Genomic DNA, 17,874 nt, shown 5'->3' with positions numbered 1-17,874 from the left:
CGTTCAACAATGAAATAGGTCTATAATTTTCAATTTTTTCTTTCTTGGTATCCGCCTTATGTATTAAGGTTATTAAAGTTTCTGACCAGGTTTTTGGTAATTTACCTGTTGTCAATATTTGATTATATATCTCAAGCATGTTGGAAAAGAATATTTCTAAATCTAGTTTGTAAAATTCAGCTGGTATTGCGTCTGGACCGGTCGCTTTATTATTATTTTGATTCTTTATAGATTGTTTTAATTCTATATCTGTAACAGGTCTATTTAATCTTTGCTGTTGGGCTTCCGTTAAAACTGGAAGTTTTATTTGTTCCAAATATTTAAAAATTAAATCCTCACTTATCTCTTCTTTCTTATATAATTGTTTATAGAATTCCAAAGCTATTTCCTTTTTGTCTTCTATTCTATGTTTTATAGTACCTTTTGAATCCATCAGATTTTTTATAATTTTATTTTCTCTCTCTTTTCTAAGTTTGTATGCCAGCCATCTTCCAGGTTTATTTGCATATTCAAAATAATCTTGTTTTGCTCTTTTTATCTTTTCTGCAATTAATTCTTGTTCTATTAATCTCAATTTATGTCTTATTAATTCTCTCTGATTTTTTAATTTGTCATCCTTATCCTCTTTTTGCATTAAAATTTCTAATTTTCTTAATTCTTCCACTAATGTTTCTTGGTATTCTTTCTTTTCTTTATTCTTTTTTGCTGTGAATGCTATTGTTAATCCAGCCATGGCTGAGTCTTTTGGCTTTCACTTCCTCATCTTTCACTTCCTCATCTATTTCCCCTTGTCTCCTGAGTTTATCAACTATATTTTTAATTTGGTTTTTAAGTGACACCATAGGGACTTTATCCAGGAGTTGATAAACACTCCTGTCATTAAGCAGGTCATGGGCTTGGCTATTATAATTTATCTTGTCCATGATTACCTTTGCCCTGCCTTTATCTGCTGGTAGCACTATAATTGAATTGTCATTCCTCAATTCCTGAAGGACCAATGTTTCTGATTTTGACAGCATCTTGCTTTGCCTATGGCTTATGAGGAGCCCTACCAGATGTTGCCTGATGGAGTTTTTTGTTTCTTCTGTGGTTCTGAACTGATGAATAGTTGACTCTAGGGCTGAAGCAAAATCAATGGCCTTGGCATCAGTCAGGTTGAAACCAGCATCCCGTTGCGAGAGCCAAGTCTGTGTGTCCGTAAGTAATTTGGAGGACAGATTGTGCACCAATGTTTTATTTATTTATTTATTTATTAGATTTGCATGCCGCCCCTCTCTGTAGACTCGACTTTTATCTGTCTGATGGGTCCTCAGGGCGCACAATGCCTCTGCCTTTTTTTAAAGGGTGTTAATTTTCTGCCTGCGTGTCTCCTGTGATACTTGGACTATTCTGCAATTTAGGGTGCTGAAGCAGGTGTCTGTTAGTATCCTACCACATTAACTGTAGCAATTAACTGTGGCAACTGTAACTGTTGCAACATTAACTGTAGCAATCATAGAAATGGCAAAATGACTAAAAACTAGGGTGCATGAACACAAACTAGCAGTCCAATGCCAGGAACAAAGCTCCCAGATATGAGAGGCCGGGCGAAATAACGCCCGGTCGAAAATTGCCAATGGCGGGAACCAACTCGGCTCCCCTCATCAGCTGGGGGCGTTCCCCACGATAGCGCGGGAACACCCCAGAGCAATCAGTGGCCACTCGGGCATTCTGGGAAAGCCGAGGGGCGGGGCATGTGCCCTTTATCAGGGCTTGCTTGCCCCCCCGGCATCTCTTGCCTCCGAGCGCCACAAAACGGACATGTCTCCGCTTCATCGTGCGATGCGCCTCGCCTTCTTCGTTGTTGCAGCGTGTGGGACGGCACCTGTGAGACATTCAAGCGTCCACCTTTTCGGTTTGATTGCTTGGGGGGGAGGTGATCGGATGGCTTGTGCAGGCCGGCAGCCCCCCCCCCACCTTGTGTATGTGGCGGCGGAGCGCGCAGGGGCTTTGACGGCTTGCCTGCTGGGTTCGTGGTTTGGGGCCTGTGTTCCGCCCGGGCAGGTGATCCAGGGCTCTGACGGCCCAGCTGGCAACGCGCCTGGAGCGTTTTGGTGCGGGGCGGCCTGGGCGAGCGGTAGGGAGTGGGCAACAGCAGCGGAAAGGCCTTTTTTCCCTTCCTCCGCGTGGTTTGTTTTGCCGCCGATTTCGGGGTCATGACTCTTTGTGCGGCGCCGGGGTGTGTGCAGCGTGGTGGGCCACTCGCATGTGCTCTGTTCCTGGCATGGCGCGCCGCGCCTGAGTTTGCTTTTGTGGGGACGGGGGGTGGGGTCTGCCTTGGGCATGCCGGCGCCCCCCCTCCTTTCGCGGAGCTGAGTGTAGGTAAGAAACATTGCTTACAGTGGATGCAAGGGAGAGGACAGGTGAGATGCAGATTGAAGGATCTGCAAATGTTTCCCCTTTTCTGAAGTGCACATTCTCAGTGGACAAGTTTTATCTGTTGCCTCCCCCCCCTCACTGGTTTGTTTAAAAAAAATTAATCACCCCGCCAAGCGCCTGAGGAGTTCCAAATACCCTCATGATTGCAGTTTTAAAATAACAATAGATTCTCCCCCCACTACCATCCATATATATATATATATGGATGGTAGTGGGGGGAGAATCTATTGTTATTTTAAAACTGCAATCATGAGGGTATTTGGAACTCCTCAGGCGCTTGGCGGGGTGAGATTTAGGGCATCCACACTGCCAGATAATACATTATGCTAAAATAGCTAAACTTCGTGATTATTCAACTTGAATAATATATTGCTAATATGGTTGGGGCATTAAATGTTGGCATCTTGGAGTATTGCTTCGTGTTAAGCAGGATATAAAGAGCTCTACTCTTATTTCATGTGGATAGAGGATTTTATAAAGGACTGGAATCATAGTTCTTAATATACAATGCGCCCATGCTGTACCTTCCCTGCAAGGATGTGACACAAATTCCAAGCTGTAGGTGCTACATCAATGGATGCTTTCAAAAGAGATGGGATATCTATCTGAAAGGGCATGGAGTCTCCTGCTTGAGCAAAGAATGGGTCAGATTACATTTGAAGTTCCTTCCAACTGATATTCTATGTTCCAAAGATTTGTAAAAACAATTTAATTTATTAAGTCAGCATAGGGAAATTGATTGAGCTTGAATTGAATTATTAAAATTTAATCAATTTAAGTCAGTAGACTTTAATTGATTGAGCATAAATGATTGAATCAAAATGATCTAATTTAATTTAAGCTAGTATACTTGAATGAATTGATCCTAGGAGGAATGAATTAAAATGAGTTAATTTATTGAAACAATTATATTGGATTTGGTTGAACATAAAGTGATTTGTAAAAAATGATTTAGGTTATTAAGTCAGGATATGGGAATGGATTGTGCTTAATGAATTATCAAAATGGTTTAATTTATTAAGTTAGTATATTTGAATGGAGTGAGCTTAAAATGAATTAATTTGAAATTAAACTGATTTATTGGGGGGGCACAACACATGGGTTGTGATATGACAGCGGGGATGGTGGGGCAACCCCCCCCCTCTGCCCGCCCCCACCAATTCCACAAGGTACTGCGAGCATCCCTTTAAGGCAATTTTTAGCATACACAAATTTGGAGAAATAAGGCCCCTGTACGCAAGTTAAATATCGGGGTAGGCCAAACAAGCCGCTAGATTATGAGCACTGGTTAGAACGATATATATAATTGAGCCATAATGTGGTGGACATAGAAATGGTATGGGGATTAAAAATGTCATTAAAAATGTCATATTCAAAATGCTTTTCAGCAGCCCGGCCTCACTACCATTTGATATCAGTTCTTTCATATCCTATGGCATTTTTGCACAAGAGGGACAATAACAATCAGGGATAGTAGCCATGAAACCAGGTTAGGTGGTGTTTGAGCAACTGGATCAATGGAAAGACTACTTTGTCAGTGAGAATGGCTTTTAGTGATCAAAAGACTGTAGCCTTACTATAGACCTTGGCCCCCTTTTGTTCATCATAGCTTCAGGGGACTTAGCTGGCTTCTGACAGCAACCTTGCAATTAAAACCTTGGCTTCTGCTCATAAGCGGGTTTAGAAGAAACATTACAACAAATGATGAGGGCTTTCTGCTACAGGGGAGGCTGTTAATCTTTATTACACTTTTATCAAACGTTATAATTCTCTGCACTTCATTTAGAACAGCGCTGCTGAATATAAAGGATTTGTTTCTTCCTACGTAAGGATCTCCTACCGAGAGCACTGTGCAGAAATATATCTTGGCCTTTCTTTGAAGCACTGTGGAATGGGGACCTAAGAAGCTGTTTGGCAGACAGGTCGGGCATATGTTTCTTCACCACATTGAAAATAGCAATTAGGTTATTAGGCGGTAAGCAAATATAGCCTCATGCTGCTCCCTTACCCTCAATTTAAATAAATAAATAAATAAATAAATAAATAAATAAATAATTGCTCTCATGCTTTGATAAGGGTTGACAGTGTTAATATAAAGTGTTATGGCATGTGGAACATAGTGAGCTATGTTCTACACCTTACATAGTAAAATTTGCTTATTAAAGCTTTTGTTGAGAATATATACATGTTATCAGGCCGGAGGTTTAGTTTTGTATGTTTTCCTCTTCACTTTCAAGTTGGCTTAATGGCAATCCTCCTGGTCAAATATGCCCCCTCCCACTTTTGTTTTTTCCTGAGGAATTATCTTTGTTAATTTTATGGCCATACTTAACTAGTGATGTACTGCACTAAGGGATTACTTGGTAACAGGGTTTTATGTGCTTGTTCCTGGGTATATTATTATTATTATTATTATTATTATTATTATTATTATTATTATTTTCATGATGTGCCGGATCCTGGAGCAGTTGCGCATGGAAGTCTTATCTCCCTGAATGGTGCTACTAATATTCTGAATTTTGCCACATTTCCAAATGTAAAGTTATTGTACTGAAGGCTATAACAGTACGGGTGCAGTGGGTAGCAGGCCTTTTCCGTAGAAGCAGAACTGAAAGATACTATTAATACCATAACTACAGCCTGCAGATCCCCATGTCATTACCATGCTGAAGGTTGGAAATCTCCCAAGTTCTGGCTAATCCTCTCATGAGTAAGACAATGAGGAACCGGATTGTGGGGGCAATAGCCTAGCTCTGTTTAAAAAGTGCTATTGCTAACATGTTGTAAGCCGCCATGAGTCTAAGGAGAAGGGCGGCATAAAAATCGAATAAATAAATAAATAAATTAGTCAGCTTATCTCAGCCCCTTTAGTTTGTTCATAAGAAATGGTATAGTCACTTACCGGAATGGGGGGCTTGAAGAACGCTAAGTATTGAGGTCATCTGAATCAAATTCACGCTTGAGTTGATTTTAAGCTTAATATGAGTTATTAAGCATTATATTAATTGTTTTAAATGAATAATTCAGAAAATGTTATTATCATAAACAATATTGAAGTCGTGGTGTCAGGATGGTACCATTAATATTATGGCTATATTGATTAAGTCATGTTGGTAAAGCTAATCTATGCGCTAACGGTAAAGAAAGCATTGGCATGGGCCTTTGCTTATCTTCATAAATTTCTTGCAATTATTTTACTCCCTGGGGAGCAGGCAAGGCCACGGAGCATATTGGCTAATCTCCCTGGCATTTTAATGCTGGAGGAAGAGTATTATGATTTCCTGAGAGGAATACAGGAACATGGGACTGCGACTATGGTGTACAGCTGGCCCATCGGTGGAGTGAAGCGAGCCAGCAACAGGAGGCCCAGTCCATTAACAGGGAGTATGTGTGCATGTGCAGGCGGTTGACAGCCACATGGCATAGGCTGGGGCGCAGGGTACCCAGAATTGGTGGACGGTGCCATCGCTCAAGCAAAGGAGTGCAGGTTGGACTATATGGTTACATGCCATCATATAGGGGCAACAGGTGGGCTTAGCTCTCCTAACAAAAGACCTCGGTGTCAAACTATTTGAGGATAGGGGGAATGATCAAGAGATGGTCCAAGGAAAGGACTCAGATTGGGGAGACATTAGTAAGCTGCTATACATTACCCAGTTTCAGGGGCAGCGGGCATTGGATGAGACCCAGATCCTCACCCAACGAGGCAAGGCTGTTTCACACGACAGCCATAAAAATGGCCTTTGGGACATGGTAGGTCTGCAAGGTGTTGTCATGATCGCATAGTAGTGGATCATGCAAGGTTCCCTGGGCCAGCAAACCAATGTTAAATGGGGGCTGTGGCAGCCGCATTGGTTACGCACGGTGGCTGACCAGTAACGCAGATGGTGGATTGATCACTGGCCGGGTATATTAAACAAGGATATATGCCGGGGTATGATGGACTCAGTGCAAGTAAAGCGATGAAGCCAGGGAATGGTGCCTCTTTTTACCATAAGACAGGCCTCCACTGAATAAATAACAGTTAGGGGCCGTTACAGGAGGATTGGCAGGATATTGGATGGTATTCCCTCAACAATACTGAATGCAGGTTTCAACAAGTTCTCAGCAAAGTAATGAATCCGGTTGCAGATGGAAGTCAGTGGCTTTCATGAAGTAGATTCAGAGCACCTGAGTACAAGCGATTTTGGGATCGGGTGGCTAACACTGTTTTTGTATCCTTATCGTTTCTCTAGGTACTGGCCCTGCTCCACTTTGTTACGAAGTGCGAAGTGCGAAGGAGCTGCCCTTCCGCTGCCCACAGTAGTGAACTGCGGCCACAGCATGGCTTGGTGGCTGAATGTTGAGCTGCAACATTATCTTCAGGAATGTAGAGGTTGCTGAGTCACTGGGGCTTCAGCGGAAAGGCTTGAGCTCGGAGGTCTTCGTTTGAGACGGGCCTCTTCCGTTGTGAAAAGTCGAGAGCAGTGATGGGCCGGACCCAGATTGTTGGTGTTGCACACTGGTGGCAACGACCTGGTGGTGGTGAAGGACTTGGCTCAGTGGTGTCAAGTCATGGCAGACCCCCGGGGCTTGCAGAGCATATGGCTCAACATACAATTTGTTGGAGGACTTGGCACAGTGATGTCATGTCATGGTGAACCACCGGTCGTACGGGGCCTACGGCCGTGGTGTGTGGTTTTGATACCCCCACATGGAGGGGATGCGGAGTCGCCGTCACACCAACAGCAGTTGATGGGACCAGGATATGGGTTAACTTGCCAGGGGGAGGCAAAGTGATCTGACACCCGGGCATGTGTTTTTAAACCCCCCTAGCTTTCACTGGGTCAAGTTAGGAAGATGTCAGGAGTGGCAATTTTACACAGACCTGCAGTGGTGCCTGCGTGAGCTGGGGCAGGCTTAGGTGGGGAGCAGGGGGCCAAGATAGAGATCTGGCCCCCTGCTGTGGCAGAAACAGGGCGGAAAGGGTATCAGTAGCAACTGTGTGTTCTCCTTTGGGCATCTTTTGTAAGATGATTGGCATCCCCATTGCGCAACTCAAGCTTCCTCCACGGACAGAGAGGTGTGAGGGGGGTGCCCTTGGGGCTCACCTACGTCATTTCCGGTTCCGGGTCATGCAAGGTGAGCCCTCCCACATGCTGGCTGTGGCTTTCGGGTCAGGAGTAGGCAGGGCACGCCTCACCCTGACCAGGCATGGAGTAACGCCCATTTGAGTTGGCCAAGTATGTTGTGTTCAGGAAACTCTGCCCCATTTAGCGACCCCTGCAGGTCTTTCTGTTAATATTTAATAAAGTGACCCAATTTACCCAGCTTGGTGTCCGATTGTTCATTTCCCGTCCAAGGCAAATGAGAGGCCGGGCGAAATAATGCCCGGTCGAAAATTGCCAATGGCGGGAACCAACTCGGCTCCTCTCATCAGCTGGGGGCGTTCCCCGCGATAGCGCGGGAACTCCCCAGAGCAATCAGTGGCCGCTCGGGCATTCTGGGAAAGCCGAGGGGTGGGGCGTGTGCCCTTTATCAGGGCTTGCTTGCCCCCCCGGCATCTCTTGCCCCTGAGCGCCACAAAACAGACACCCACCCACCCTCCACTCAATCCAGGATGTTTTTATAGGTCGCCTGGTTTGGGGCCGAGTAGGAATTTTTGCAATCTTAAGGCATTTGCTACGGATTGTTTTTCGCCTACTCCATCCTGGACGAGGGTAAGGATTTGTGGTTACGGGGTGCATCTGTATGTAAATAGGTTCTGATTCAACAATTGGATGTTTATATTCTTGGTCACTATATGACAGAAACGGGGTGGAAAGGGTATCAGTAGCAACTGTGTGTTCTCCTTTGGGCATCTTTTGTAAGATGATTGGCATCCCCACTGCACAACTCAAGCTTCCTCCACGGACAGAGAGGTGTGAGGGGGGTGCCCTTGGGGCTCACCTACGTCATTTCCGGTTCCGGGTCATGCAAGGCGAGCCCTCCCACATGCTGGCCGTGGCTTTCGGGTCGGGAGTAGGCGGGGCATGCCTCACCCTGACCAGGCATGGAGTAACGCCCATTTGAGTTGCCCAAGTATGTTGTGTTCAGGAAACTTTGCCCCATTTAGTGACCCCTGCAGGTCTTTCTGTTAATATTTAATAAAGTGACCCATTTTACCCAGCTTGGTGTCTGAGTGTTCATTTCCCGTCCAAGGCAATTGGATACATATGGAGGAGCAAGGTCTTGAGTTTAACTTCCAAGACACTGAAGTTGTGGTTCGTGATGAAACAAAAGGAGGCCATCTCCTGAAAGAAGCCTGGTTTTTGAAAACTCACTTAATAGACACATTGATATACCACCAGCATACCAGGCATTGAGACACCGGCAAAGACTTAAAGGGAATGGATCATTACAGTTGAATAAAGAAAAGCACAACACTCTCTTACTGTCCACCTTTTTTGATGAAAACATTTGGATAATCATCATAATAAAACAACCTGTTAAAGCTACTACATAAGCCAGGAATTAGCAGTGAGGCTTTTTAGAAAGAATAGGGGAGGGAGAGGGAGAAGGAGAGAGGGGGGTTATAATTTTGCTGAACAAACAAGGCAGGACTTTGACCACAAACTATGGTTAATGGACCATAGGATTCCATCAGTTGGTCAGTAAACCTTGTCAGTTAATCCAACAATTTGGCTCTTAGATGCTCATGGAATTTTTATTGTTCTAGGAAAGATAATGATTCACTGAAAACATATTTAAATTATCTCCATGGTAGTGCAACAGTTTTAGGTATTTGTGCAGCATTATATTGTGCAGGAACTATATTTGATCAAATTGTATTGCATTTTCTATTTTAAATACTACAGAAAGTATTTGCCGAAGGAAAATGGATTGGACTCAACTTGTTCCTATATCACTCTTCTTTATTCTTCTGACTATATTCCTTTTGAAAATGAACAGTTCCTGGAATAACAACTCCCAAAATCTTCCACCAAGTCCAAGAATTTTACCCTTTCTTGGAAATCTCCTTATTATGGATATGAAAAGACCACACAGAACAATGCTAAAGGTAATATGCTAAAATTATGACTCAAAACAACTAAACTAACATGATAAAATTGGGTCAAGAGATTTTGGAGATATTCTGATTTTATGTTATTGTTTAATAGTGATTGTACATAACTGTGCTATATTATGCTTAGAATTACAAGCTCAGTTATTTGTATTGTGGACCTAATCTTATCAATGGACAGCTAAACTGAGAGAGGTTTTTGGTTGTTTTTTAGGTGAAGGGTGGGATTAATATCTTTTTCCCAGCTCAATGTGGTGAATTGTAAGAGGTGATGAAATAAGATTGCTCCACTGTCTTACAATGTATTAAATTTTAGGGTGCATGGGGTATTCAGGGAGGGGTAGGACCTCTGGTGTAGGGGCATGCTGTGTCCTTTTATGGCAGGTCATTTTAGGGCAGCTTTTAGGGCAGCTTGCTCACATTTAGTCCCCACCTGTTGCTCAGCTCTCACCTGTGGCTGCTAATAGCGGTAGCACGAACAGCTGCCACAACCTGGGCAACAGCTTTGACAGGCTGACCAAACAAGGTTGAGAGTAGCTGTTGGGTCATTGACCTTTGGTGAGACAGGGACTTGTCTATCCCAAACATATGTTGGACTGAGCGGATGGAATCTACTAGAATAGGACAGTAAGGTGATCTCTGAAAGAGATGTGGTATGCTAAGAGCATGGCAAGACACAAAAGATGCTCTGGTCAAACACTAAGCCCAGCCCATCACCAATTGTCTCAACTCTTGTTTTGCTATTGGAGCAAGATGAAATCTGGGAAGAGAGAGTGAGGCTGACTATGCACACCTGGCCCTCGCTTTAATCCAATTTATGTTCAAGTTTTGATATCCTCCCAATTTAAATGTCAAGGTCCTCTTTGAACATGATGGATGAACATCATCATTAAAATTTACCTGGTTCCTACATTAGGAATACAGTAGAACCTCTGTTCATATACGCTTCTGACCACAACAAAATTGGTTTCCGACCAAAAACTTTATTAATTTTTCCTCATGTAGCCAATTTCCTCTTCCACACCATTATTTTTGTAAGCACTAAATTTCCAAAATTAGGTTTAGGTCACAACCAAATCGGGTTGCGGATCAAAGTTTGATCCAAATTGGATCAAAGTTATGGAATGAACCATACTGTACTATGATTCGGAAACAGAGATCTCTGAGAGGGAATGAGTAAGAAACATATTAAAATATATGTATGGCCACTAGAAATGAACAAATGCAGCAACAAATAGTCAACATTCTTCTTTTTTCCCCTATGCTGGTTATTAGCAAAAGACTTTTCCATGGCACTTTGACTAGATGGTTTCATCAAGTCGGTTAAAAGTTCAGCAAGCTCAAGAAGGTGCAAGGTATTGAGATGTTGTAGAGATGGTGGAGCACAATAATGCTCTGCACTGCTGATCGAACCATTTGATGTTTATAATTTTAGCTATTAAGTGTTTGAAATAAACACAGTCTCTTTATGGCTCTCTATTTTATCCTTGGATTGCTCATTCAGTAAAGTATCTGAATCAAGAAGATGTTGATGGAACATGAAAAACAGCATTTTCTCCCTTGAGACCACCCTTGAATTGATGTTGCCAATACAATTAAATAAGTAAGCATTCATTGATAAGGAAGCAAATGGCTTTTTGTTCTTCCCATTATGGGTAATGTGGAAAATTTTCTTTCAGACTAATAGTTGGAATGTTAGCCATGTTGATTGCTGATGCCTTTGGGTTTGTGGTGATGTCTCAGTTTCTGGAAGAGTACCAAAATAATGATTCTCTCAGGCAGTAAAGTCACATTATTCCAGTTGTACTTTCTCCCACTATCTTAATAAGATAAGTTACTATCTTATCTACCTAAAAGGAAGTTCATTTCGAAAGCCAGATATGCTTGCTGTATCGAACATAGAAATTTCTAGAATTCTAACCAACACTGCTATATTGTCTCATTTCACCTTCTTTGGGGTAGAAAACCATTAGATGAAAGCAAAGAGGTACAGAAATTAATTTGGTTTTTTTATTTGGTTTTTTTATTGCTCCAATTGCAATAAATAAATAATAAATACAACTTTGCAAGTCAATTATAGTAGTCTAGAAAGGACTCAACTGAGCCCATAGCTCTCTCAAATATATAGAAACATAGAAACATAGAAGTCTGACGGCAGAAAAAGACCTCATGGTCCATCTAGTCTGCCCTTATACTATTTTCTGTATTTTATCTTAGGATGGATATATGTTTATCCCAGGCATGTTTAAATTCAGTTACTGTGGATTTATCTACCACGTCTGCTGGAAGTTTGTTCCAAGGATCTACTACTCTTTCAGTAAAATAATATTTTCTCATGTTGCTTTTGATCTTTCCCCCAACTAACTTCAGATTGTGTCCCCTTGTTCTTGTGTTCACTTTCCTATTAAAAACACTTCCCTCCTGAACCTTATTTAACCCTTTAATATATTTAAATGTTTCGATCATGTCCCCCCTTTTCCTTCTGTCCTCCAGACTATACAGATTGAGTTCATTAAGTCTTTCGTGATACGTTTTATGCTTAAGACCTTCCACCATTCTTGTAGCCCGTCTTTGGACCCGTTCAATTTTGTCAATATCTTTTTGTAGGTGAGGTCTCCAGAACTGAACACAGTATTCCAAATGTGGTCTCACCAGCATTCTATATAGCGGGATCATAATCTCCCTCTTCCTGCTTGTTATACCTCTAGCTATGCAGCCAAGCATCCTACTTGCTTTCCCTACCGCCTGACTGCACTGTTCACCCATTTTGAGACTGTCAGAAATCATTACCCCTAAATCCTTTTCTTTTGAAGTATTTGCTAACACAGAACTGCCAATACAATACTCAGACTGAGGATTCCTTTTCCCCAAGTGCATTATTTTACATTTGGAAACATTAAACTGCAGTTTCCATTGCTTTGACCATTTATCTAGTAAAGCTAAATCATTTACCATATTACAGACCCCTCCAGGAATATCAACCCTATTGCACACTTTAGAGTCATCGGCAAACAGGCAAACTTTCCCTACCAAACCTTCCCCTATGTCACTCACAAACATATTAAAAAGAATAGGACCCAGAACAGACCCTTGTGGCACACCGCTTGTAACCTGACTCTGCTCAGAATTCTCGCCATTAACAATAACTCTCTGATGTCTATGCTTCAGCCAGCTGCAAATCCATTGAACTATCCAGGGATTAAGTCCAATCTTCACTAATTTATCTATCAGCTCTTTATGTGGAACCGTATCAAAGGCTTTGCTGAAGTCCAGGTAGGCAATATCCACGGCACCACCTTGATCCAACACCTTTGTGACATAGTCAAAGAAATCAATGAGATTAGTCTGACATGATTTGCCTTCAGTAAAGCCATGCTGATTTGGGTCCAATAAGTTATTGTTTTTTAGGTGCTGATTTATCCTCTTTTTGAGTAGAGTCTCCATCATTTTAACTACAACTGATGTCAAGCTAACTGGCCTGTAGTTACCAGCTTCTTCTCTACTGCCCTTCTTGTGAATAGGCACAACACTGGCCATTCTCCAATCCTCAGGAACTTCTCCTGTTAACAAGGATTGGTTAAACAAATCAGTCAGGGGGGTAGTAATGACAGATCTGAGTTCTTTAAGAACTCTGGGGTGGATGCCATCTGGACCCATTGCCTTATTTATCTTTAATCGTTCAAGTTCTTCTAAGACATCGGCCTCTAAGATCACTGGAGCTGTATCCGTACAGCTGGAAGCAATGCTATATCCCTCTATAGTATTATTTTGTACGGTGTCTTTCGAGAAAACTGAACAGAAGTAGCTATTGAAATGGTCAGCGATCTTCTTATTCCCATTAATGCATGTATTATTCCCGGTACTAAGTTTCGTGATGCCGCAGTTTTTCTTCTTCTTATCACTAATATATCTGAAGAAGGTTTTATCCCCCTTCTTTACAGATTTGGCAATTTCTTCCTCTTTTGAGGCTTTAGCAGCATATATTATCTGTTTCGCCTCCTTCTGTCTCATTCTATACACCTCCCTATCAGCTATACTTCCAGACTCTTTATACCTCCTATAGGCAGCATTTTTTTCATTGACTATAGCCCTTACATCATTGCTAAACCATAGCGGTTTCTTCTTCCTTTTACCTTTAGTTATTTGTCTTACATACAGTCCAGTGGCTTTTAAAATGGCTTTTTTAAATACAGTCCACTGGGTGCTCGCTCCTGCCATTTTATCCCTCCCCTTTAATTCATTTTCTAAATATTCCCCCATTGCATTAAAATTTGTTTTTCTGAAATCCAATACTTTGGTTGCATTACAGGATTGCTCACAATTAGTTTTTACATCAAACCACAAACATAGATGGTCACTGCATCCTAAATTTTCTCCCACCTTGACATCTGAAACCCAATTCCCATTCGTAAAAACTAAATCTAGAATATTCTCCCCTCTAGTTGGTGTCTTAACCAGCTGTGCCAGAGCTGCTCCTGTAAAGGCCTCTACTATATTCTTACTTTTGCATGTAAGGGCACTGGGGATATTCCAGTCAACATCAGGCATGTTGAAATGACCCATAACCACAATATCTCCCTTTACTGCCATTTGGGTAATTTCATCCACCATCTTGTTGTCATATTCCTTGGATTGCCCTGGAGGCCTATAGATCACCCCAATTCTAATGACAGAACCTTCTTTATTTTGCATGCAAATCCAGAGAGTCTCTAGATCTTGACATGTATTGTGAATTAGTGTTGTTTTTAGACTTTCTTTAATATAAATGGCTACTCCACCTCCCCTTCTCTCTATTCTATCCTTCCTATACAGTGTATATCCTGGTATGGATATTTCCCATTCATTAGAATCCTTAAACCATGTCTCAGTTATGGCAACCAGGTCCAAATTATCTCTATATATTATGGCCATTAATTCACAGAGCTTGTTGCTCAAGCTTCGAGCATTCGTGCACATTACCCGAAGAACATTATTTTCATTATTAGTTTGCCCCTTATCATCAACAACTACATCTATTTCATTTGCAGCTCCCTTTTCATAAGCTTCCAAAAACTGCTTTATCCTCATTGGTCGGGGACAGAAATCACCCACATCAGTTACATCTCTGTCCCCTTTACCTAGTTTAAATGCCTGTCCAAAAAAGTTCTGAATTCCTCACCGAGCACCTGGGTACCTCTGTATGATGGATGCAAACCATCCCTCTTAAACAACTCCCTATTAGACCACCTACTGACATCATGACTTACATAGCCAAAACCTTCAGCATTACACCACTGCCTTAACCACACATTAAACTCTCTGATACACATTGTTTTATCCTCTTGGCCACAAATCGGTAACACCTCTGAGAAAGTCACTGAATCAGTTATTTTACCCAGCTCCACACTTAGACATTGAAAATCTCTTTTTACTACATTAACATTTCTCTGGGACAAATCATTTGTGCCAAGATGCACCACCACATCAACGTTATTACCTTTACTCACAGCCTCAACAATGTTTGTAATCTGCCTTCTGTTCCTGCTGACAGTGGCCCCTGGGAGACACCTCAGCACCTTCACCACATCCTTGCTCTGTCCCAAATCAACACCTCTAACAGTCGAATCACCCACAAGAAAATGTGTCCTCTTTTTATTTCTAACTGCTCTTGATGGTTTGGTGACATTTACAACAACTTCCCCTTTGAACATCCCCTCATTCTCTGCCTGAGGGACCTTGCTAATATCTCCAACATCCTTACTATTTAAATCCGCAAGAACATTATAGGAATTCGATACAGAGAGACCAAAATTGCTATACAGTATAGGGCTCTTTCAGTGCACAACAAGCTATCTCATGATGGAAAAGTTTATGAACAAAACAAAACTTTTCATATTAAGCAGGCATTTTCAAAAATATGTCACGGCTTGTCCTATTTTTAGTTTGCAATTGTATACATGCTTAAGAGGAGACATTGTTCTGGGAAAAGAAGTAAACATTGATTACTGATAAACTGCAGTTTCAAAATATTGCATTTTGTAGGAAAAATACAACTTGAACACTAAATTTACTTTATATAAACTTCTCAATTTCTGTTGTCTGGCAATTAAGAACTTAGAAGTACCTGGAAGATTTACATAAGATCAGAAAGAATCTAGCAGCAACTGCAGGCTCCATTCTGGTCATATGCAAAGGTCTACTTATATAAACAAATATTCCATCCAAATTTCATATCAATAAGTACGTCCTGTCCTGCCTTCCATAGAATTAAAGGCTAGTGATGACATGTCTCTTAGAACAACCTGGGTCATAATATATAAGGATGGTTCTATTTATTATTCACATATGGAGCCACTAATCACACCAACAGGCTAAAATATTGCAACACTGAGATAACTCGGTTTAATTTGAAAGTGTATGAGAGTCACTGAATATTTATACTTGTTTAGATATACAGTATCTGATAGATCAATATGAACAAATTCTGGGAGCTTGACTTGTAAATCCATCAGAATACACGTATCTGACTAAAGTCAATATATACTGCACAATATATTAAATATTTTAATTTTCTGAGTTTTGGAAGCAATAATGCAAAGTGGAATGAGCTGAAGCCCTTACTAAAACTAAAATGTATTTTACAACTGAATATGAAAACTATATAATCACCATATTATATAATCATCATATATTCATAATATATGAACATATGAATAGAATGATTATCGTGGGTTAGATAGATATTGCTTTCCCCCATTGATTTCTAATTTCCTGTCTGTTATTTGAAACCCCAAGGGCAGACATTGTTTGAAAGATAAAATGCTATTAAAGTTTGAAAAGCAGAGCTGGCTTCCACCAGTAATTTGTAAATCCATGCCTATAGCATGAGAAATATGAGAAATATGTTTTAAACCACACAGTTTTGTGCAATATAAAATTCTAATAATTTATCAGATAGAAGCTATTTATACAAATTTGTTCTGCAATAAATATTCAATTTTACAGTATGAACTTCTAAAATTTGTTTCCTAAAGTCCGACATATCAGGAACAATGCATCTAATTCCAGCTACATTCCTCCATTTTTTTTCATTTGTGTCACTATTTCTATCAGTGGGCTTCCTGAACAACTCCCCACACCCCGCAACTTGCTACTGTGCTTCTTACTATTTTCTCCAATTTCTCCCATTTTCTCCCATTGTGCTCATGTTCTCCACCATTATCCCCAATTTCCCTCTGCAAGGTGTTCCCTGCCCCAACTCTATAGTTGTATATTTCTGCATGAGTTTATTGGATTTATCTATTTTTACCACTTCTCATTCACCTTTGAAGAAGACATCCCTCACAAGCAATTCTGCCACCTTTATTTTATCCCAGCAGATCTTTGGTTTCTGAACAACAAGTATAACACACAAGATTGCTTTCACAATAAAAAGATCATTATTATATTCTTATATCTGTGAAACATGATTTACATCTGATGTAAGTTACTATGCAAATAGGGGTTTTCATGGTGATATTTTATTTTATTTTATTTAAAAAGCTTTCCTCCTTGTGTTCAATTCTAGTTGTCAAAAGTATATGGCCCAGTCTTCAGGATTCAACTGGGATTCCAGAAAATAGTGGTATTGGCTGGATACAAAACAGTGAAGGAAGCTCTTGTGAATCATGCTGATGCATTTGCAGAGAGGCCAAATATCCAGCTTTCTGATGAATTTCATGAGGGCTTTGGTAAGTTTTTCTCATTCTATGTATCAGAGAGTATACTTTGTCAATATCTGTCCAGAGCTGTGGAAAACAATAAAAAAGAGTTAGTATGAAGATGGCATAGGAGATTTCTGTTGGAGAACATAGGAGACAAAATAGAAACTAAGAGCCTGACTGCTCTAAGAAAGGACTGAAAAGGAGAAAAAGAGAATTGAAGTCAATTCTGCAAAGTTTTAATCTATACTTTTCCTGATTTCTTTTAACCACTCTTGGACAATTTGGTCTCCACACTGGATGGTTGGAGAAACAGAGTATACAAGGGAATGTCTGTAATTTTTTGATTTACAGGAAAGCTTCACATGAAACTTCATATTCATTTCCCACACTAAATTCCTAACTCTGTACAATGCAAAAACAACTGCCACAAACATTCTCTTCTTTATAATGGCAGAAATTTTCAGTAGTGCAAATATGTCTTTTAGTTTTGTACTTTCTCCTTAGGTATCGTTTTTTCTCATGGTGAGAATTGGAAAGTGATGCGCCGCTTTACCTTATCTGCATTACGGGACTATGGAATGGGCAAGAGAACTATAGAGGATAAAATAATTGAAGAGTGCAGGATCTTGATAAAGGCATTTGAATCTTATGAAGGTGAGTTGATGTTTTCTTCTGATGATTCACCTGGAGCTAAACGTTCACAGATTTATTGCAGAAAAGTTAAAAGTCTAC

At 40.8% G+C, this 17,874-nt stretch overlaps 1 protein-coding gene across 1 annotated transcript in view; it reads left to right on the top strand.

The window, feature by feature from the left end:
* The first annotated feature begins 9,161 nt into the window (after positions 1–9,161).
* The window catches only part of LOC139156612 (cytochrome P450 2K6-like), a 28,591-nt gene continuing 19,878 nt past the window's right edge, over positions 9,162–17,874 (top strand). The window contains exons 1-3 of the mRNA XM_070732466.1: positions 9,162–9,457; positions 17,007–17,169; positions 17,647–17,796. Of these exons, the coding sequence (XP_070588567.1) occupies positions 9,275–9,457; positions 17,007–17,169; positions 17,647–17,796 (496 nt within the window). The 5' untranslated portion in view covers positions 9,162–9,274. The remainder of the gene's footprint in view (positions 9,458–17,006; positions 17,170–17,646; positions 17,797–17,874) is intronic.

The sequence above is a fragment of the Erythrolamprus reginae genome, chromosome 1 (genome assembly GCF_031021105.1).
Source record: "Erythrolamprus reginae isolate rEryReg1 chromosome 1, rEryReg1.hap1, whole genome shotgun sequence".
In the NCBI taxonomy this organism is placed as follows: Eukaryota; Metazoa; Chordata; class Lepidosauria; order Squamata; family Dipsadidae; genus Erythrolamprus; species Erythrolamprus reginae.
The sequence above is the reverse complement of the archived record's forward strand: the minus strand, read 5'-3'. Positions and strand labels throughout refer to the sequence as shown.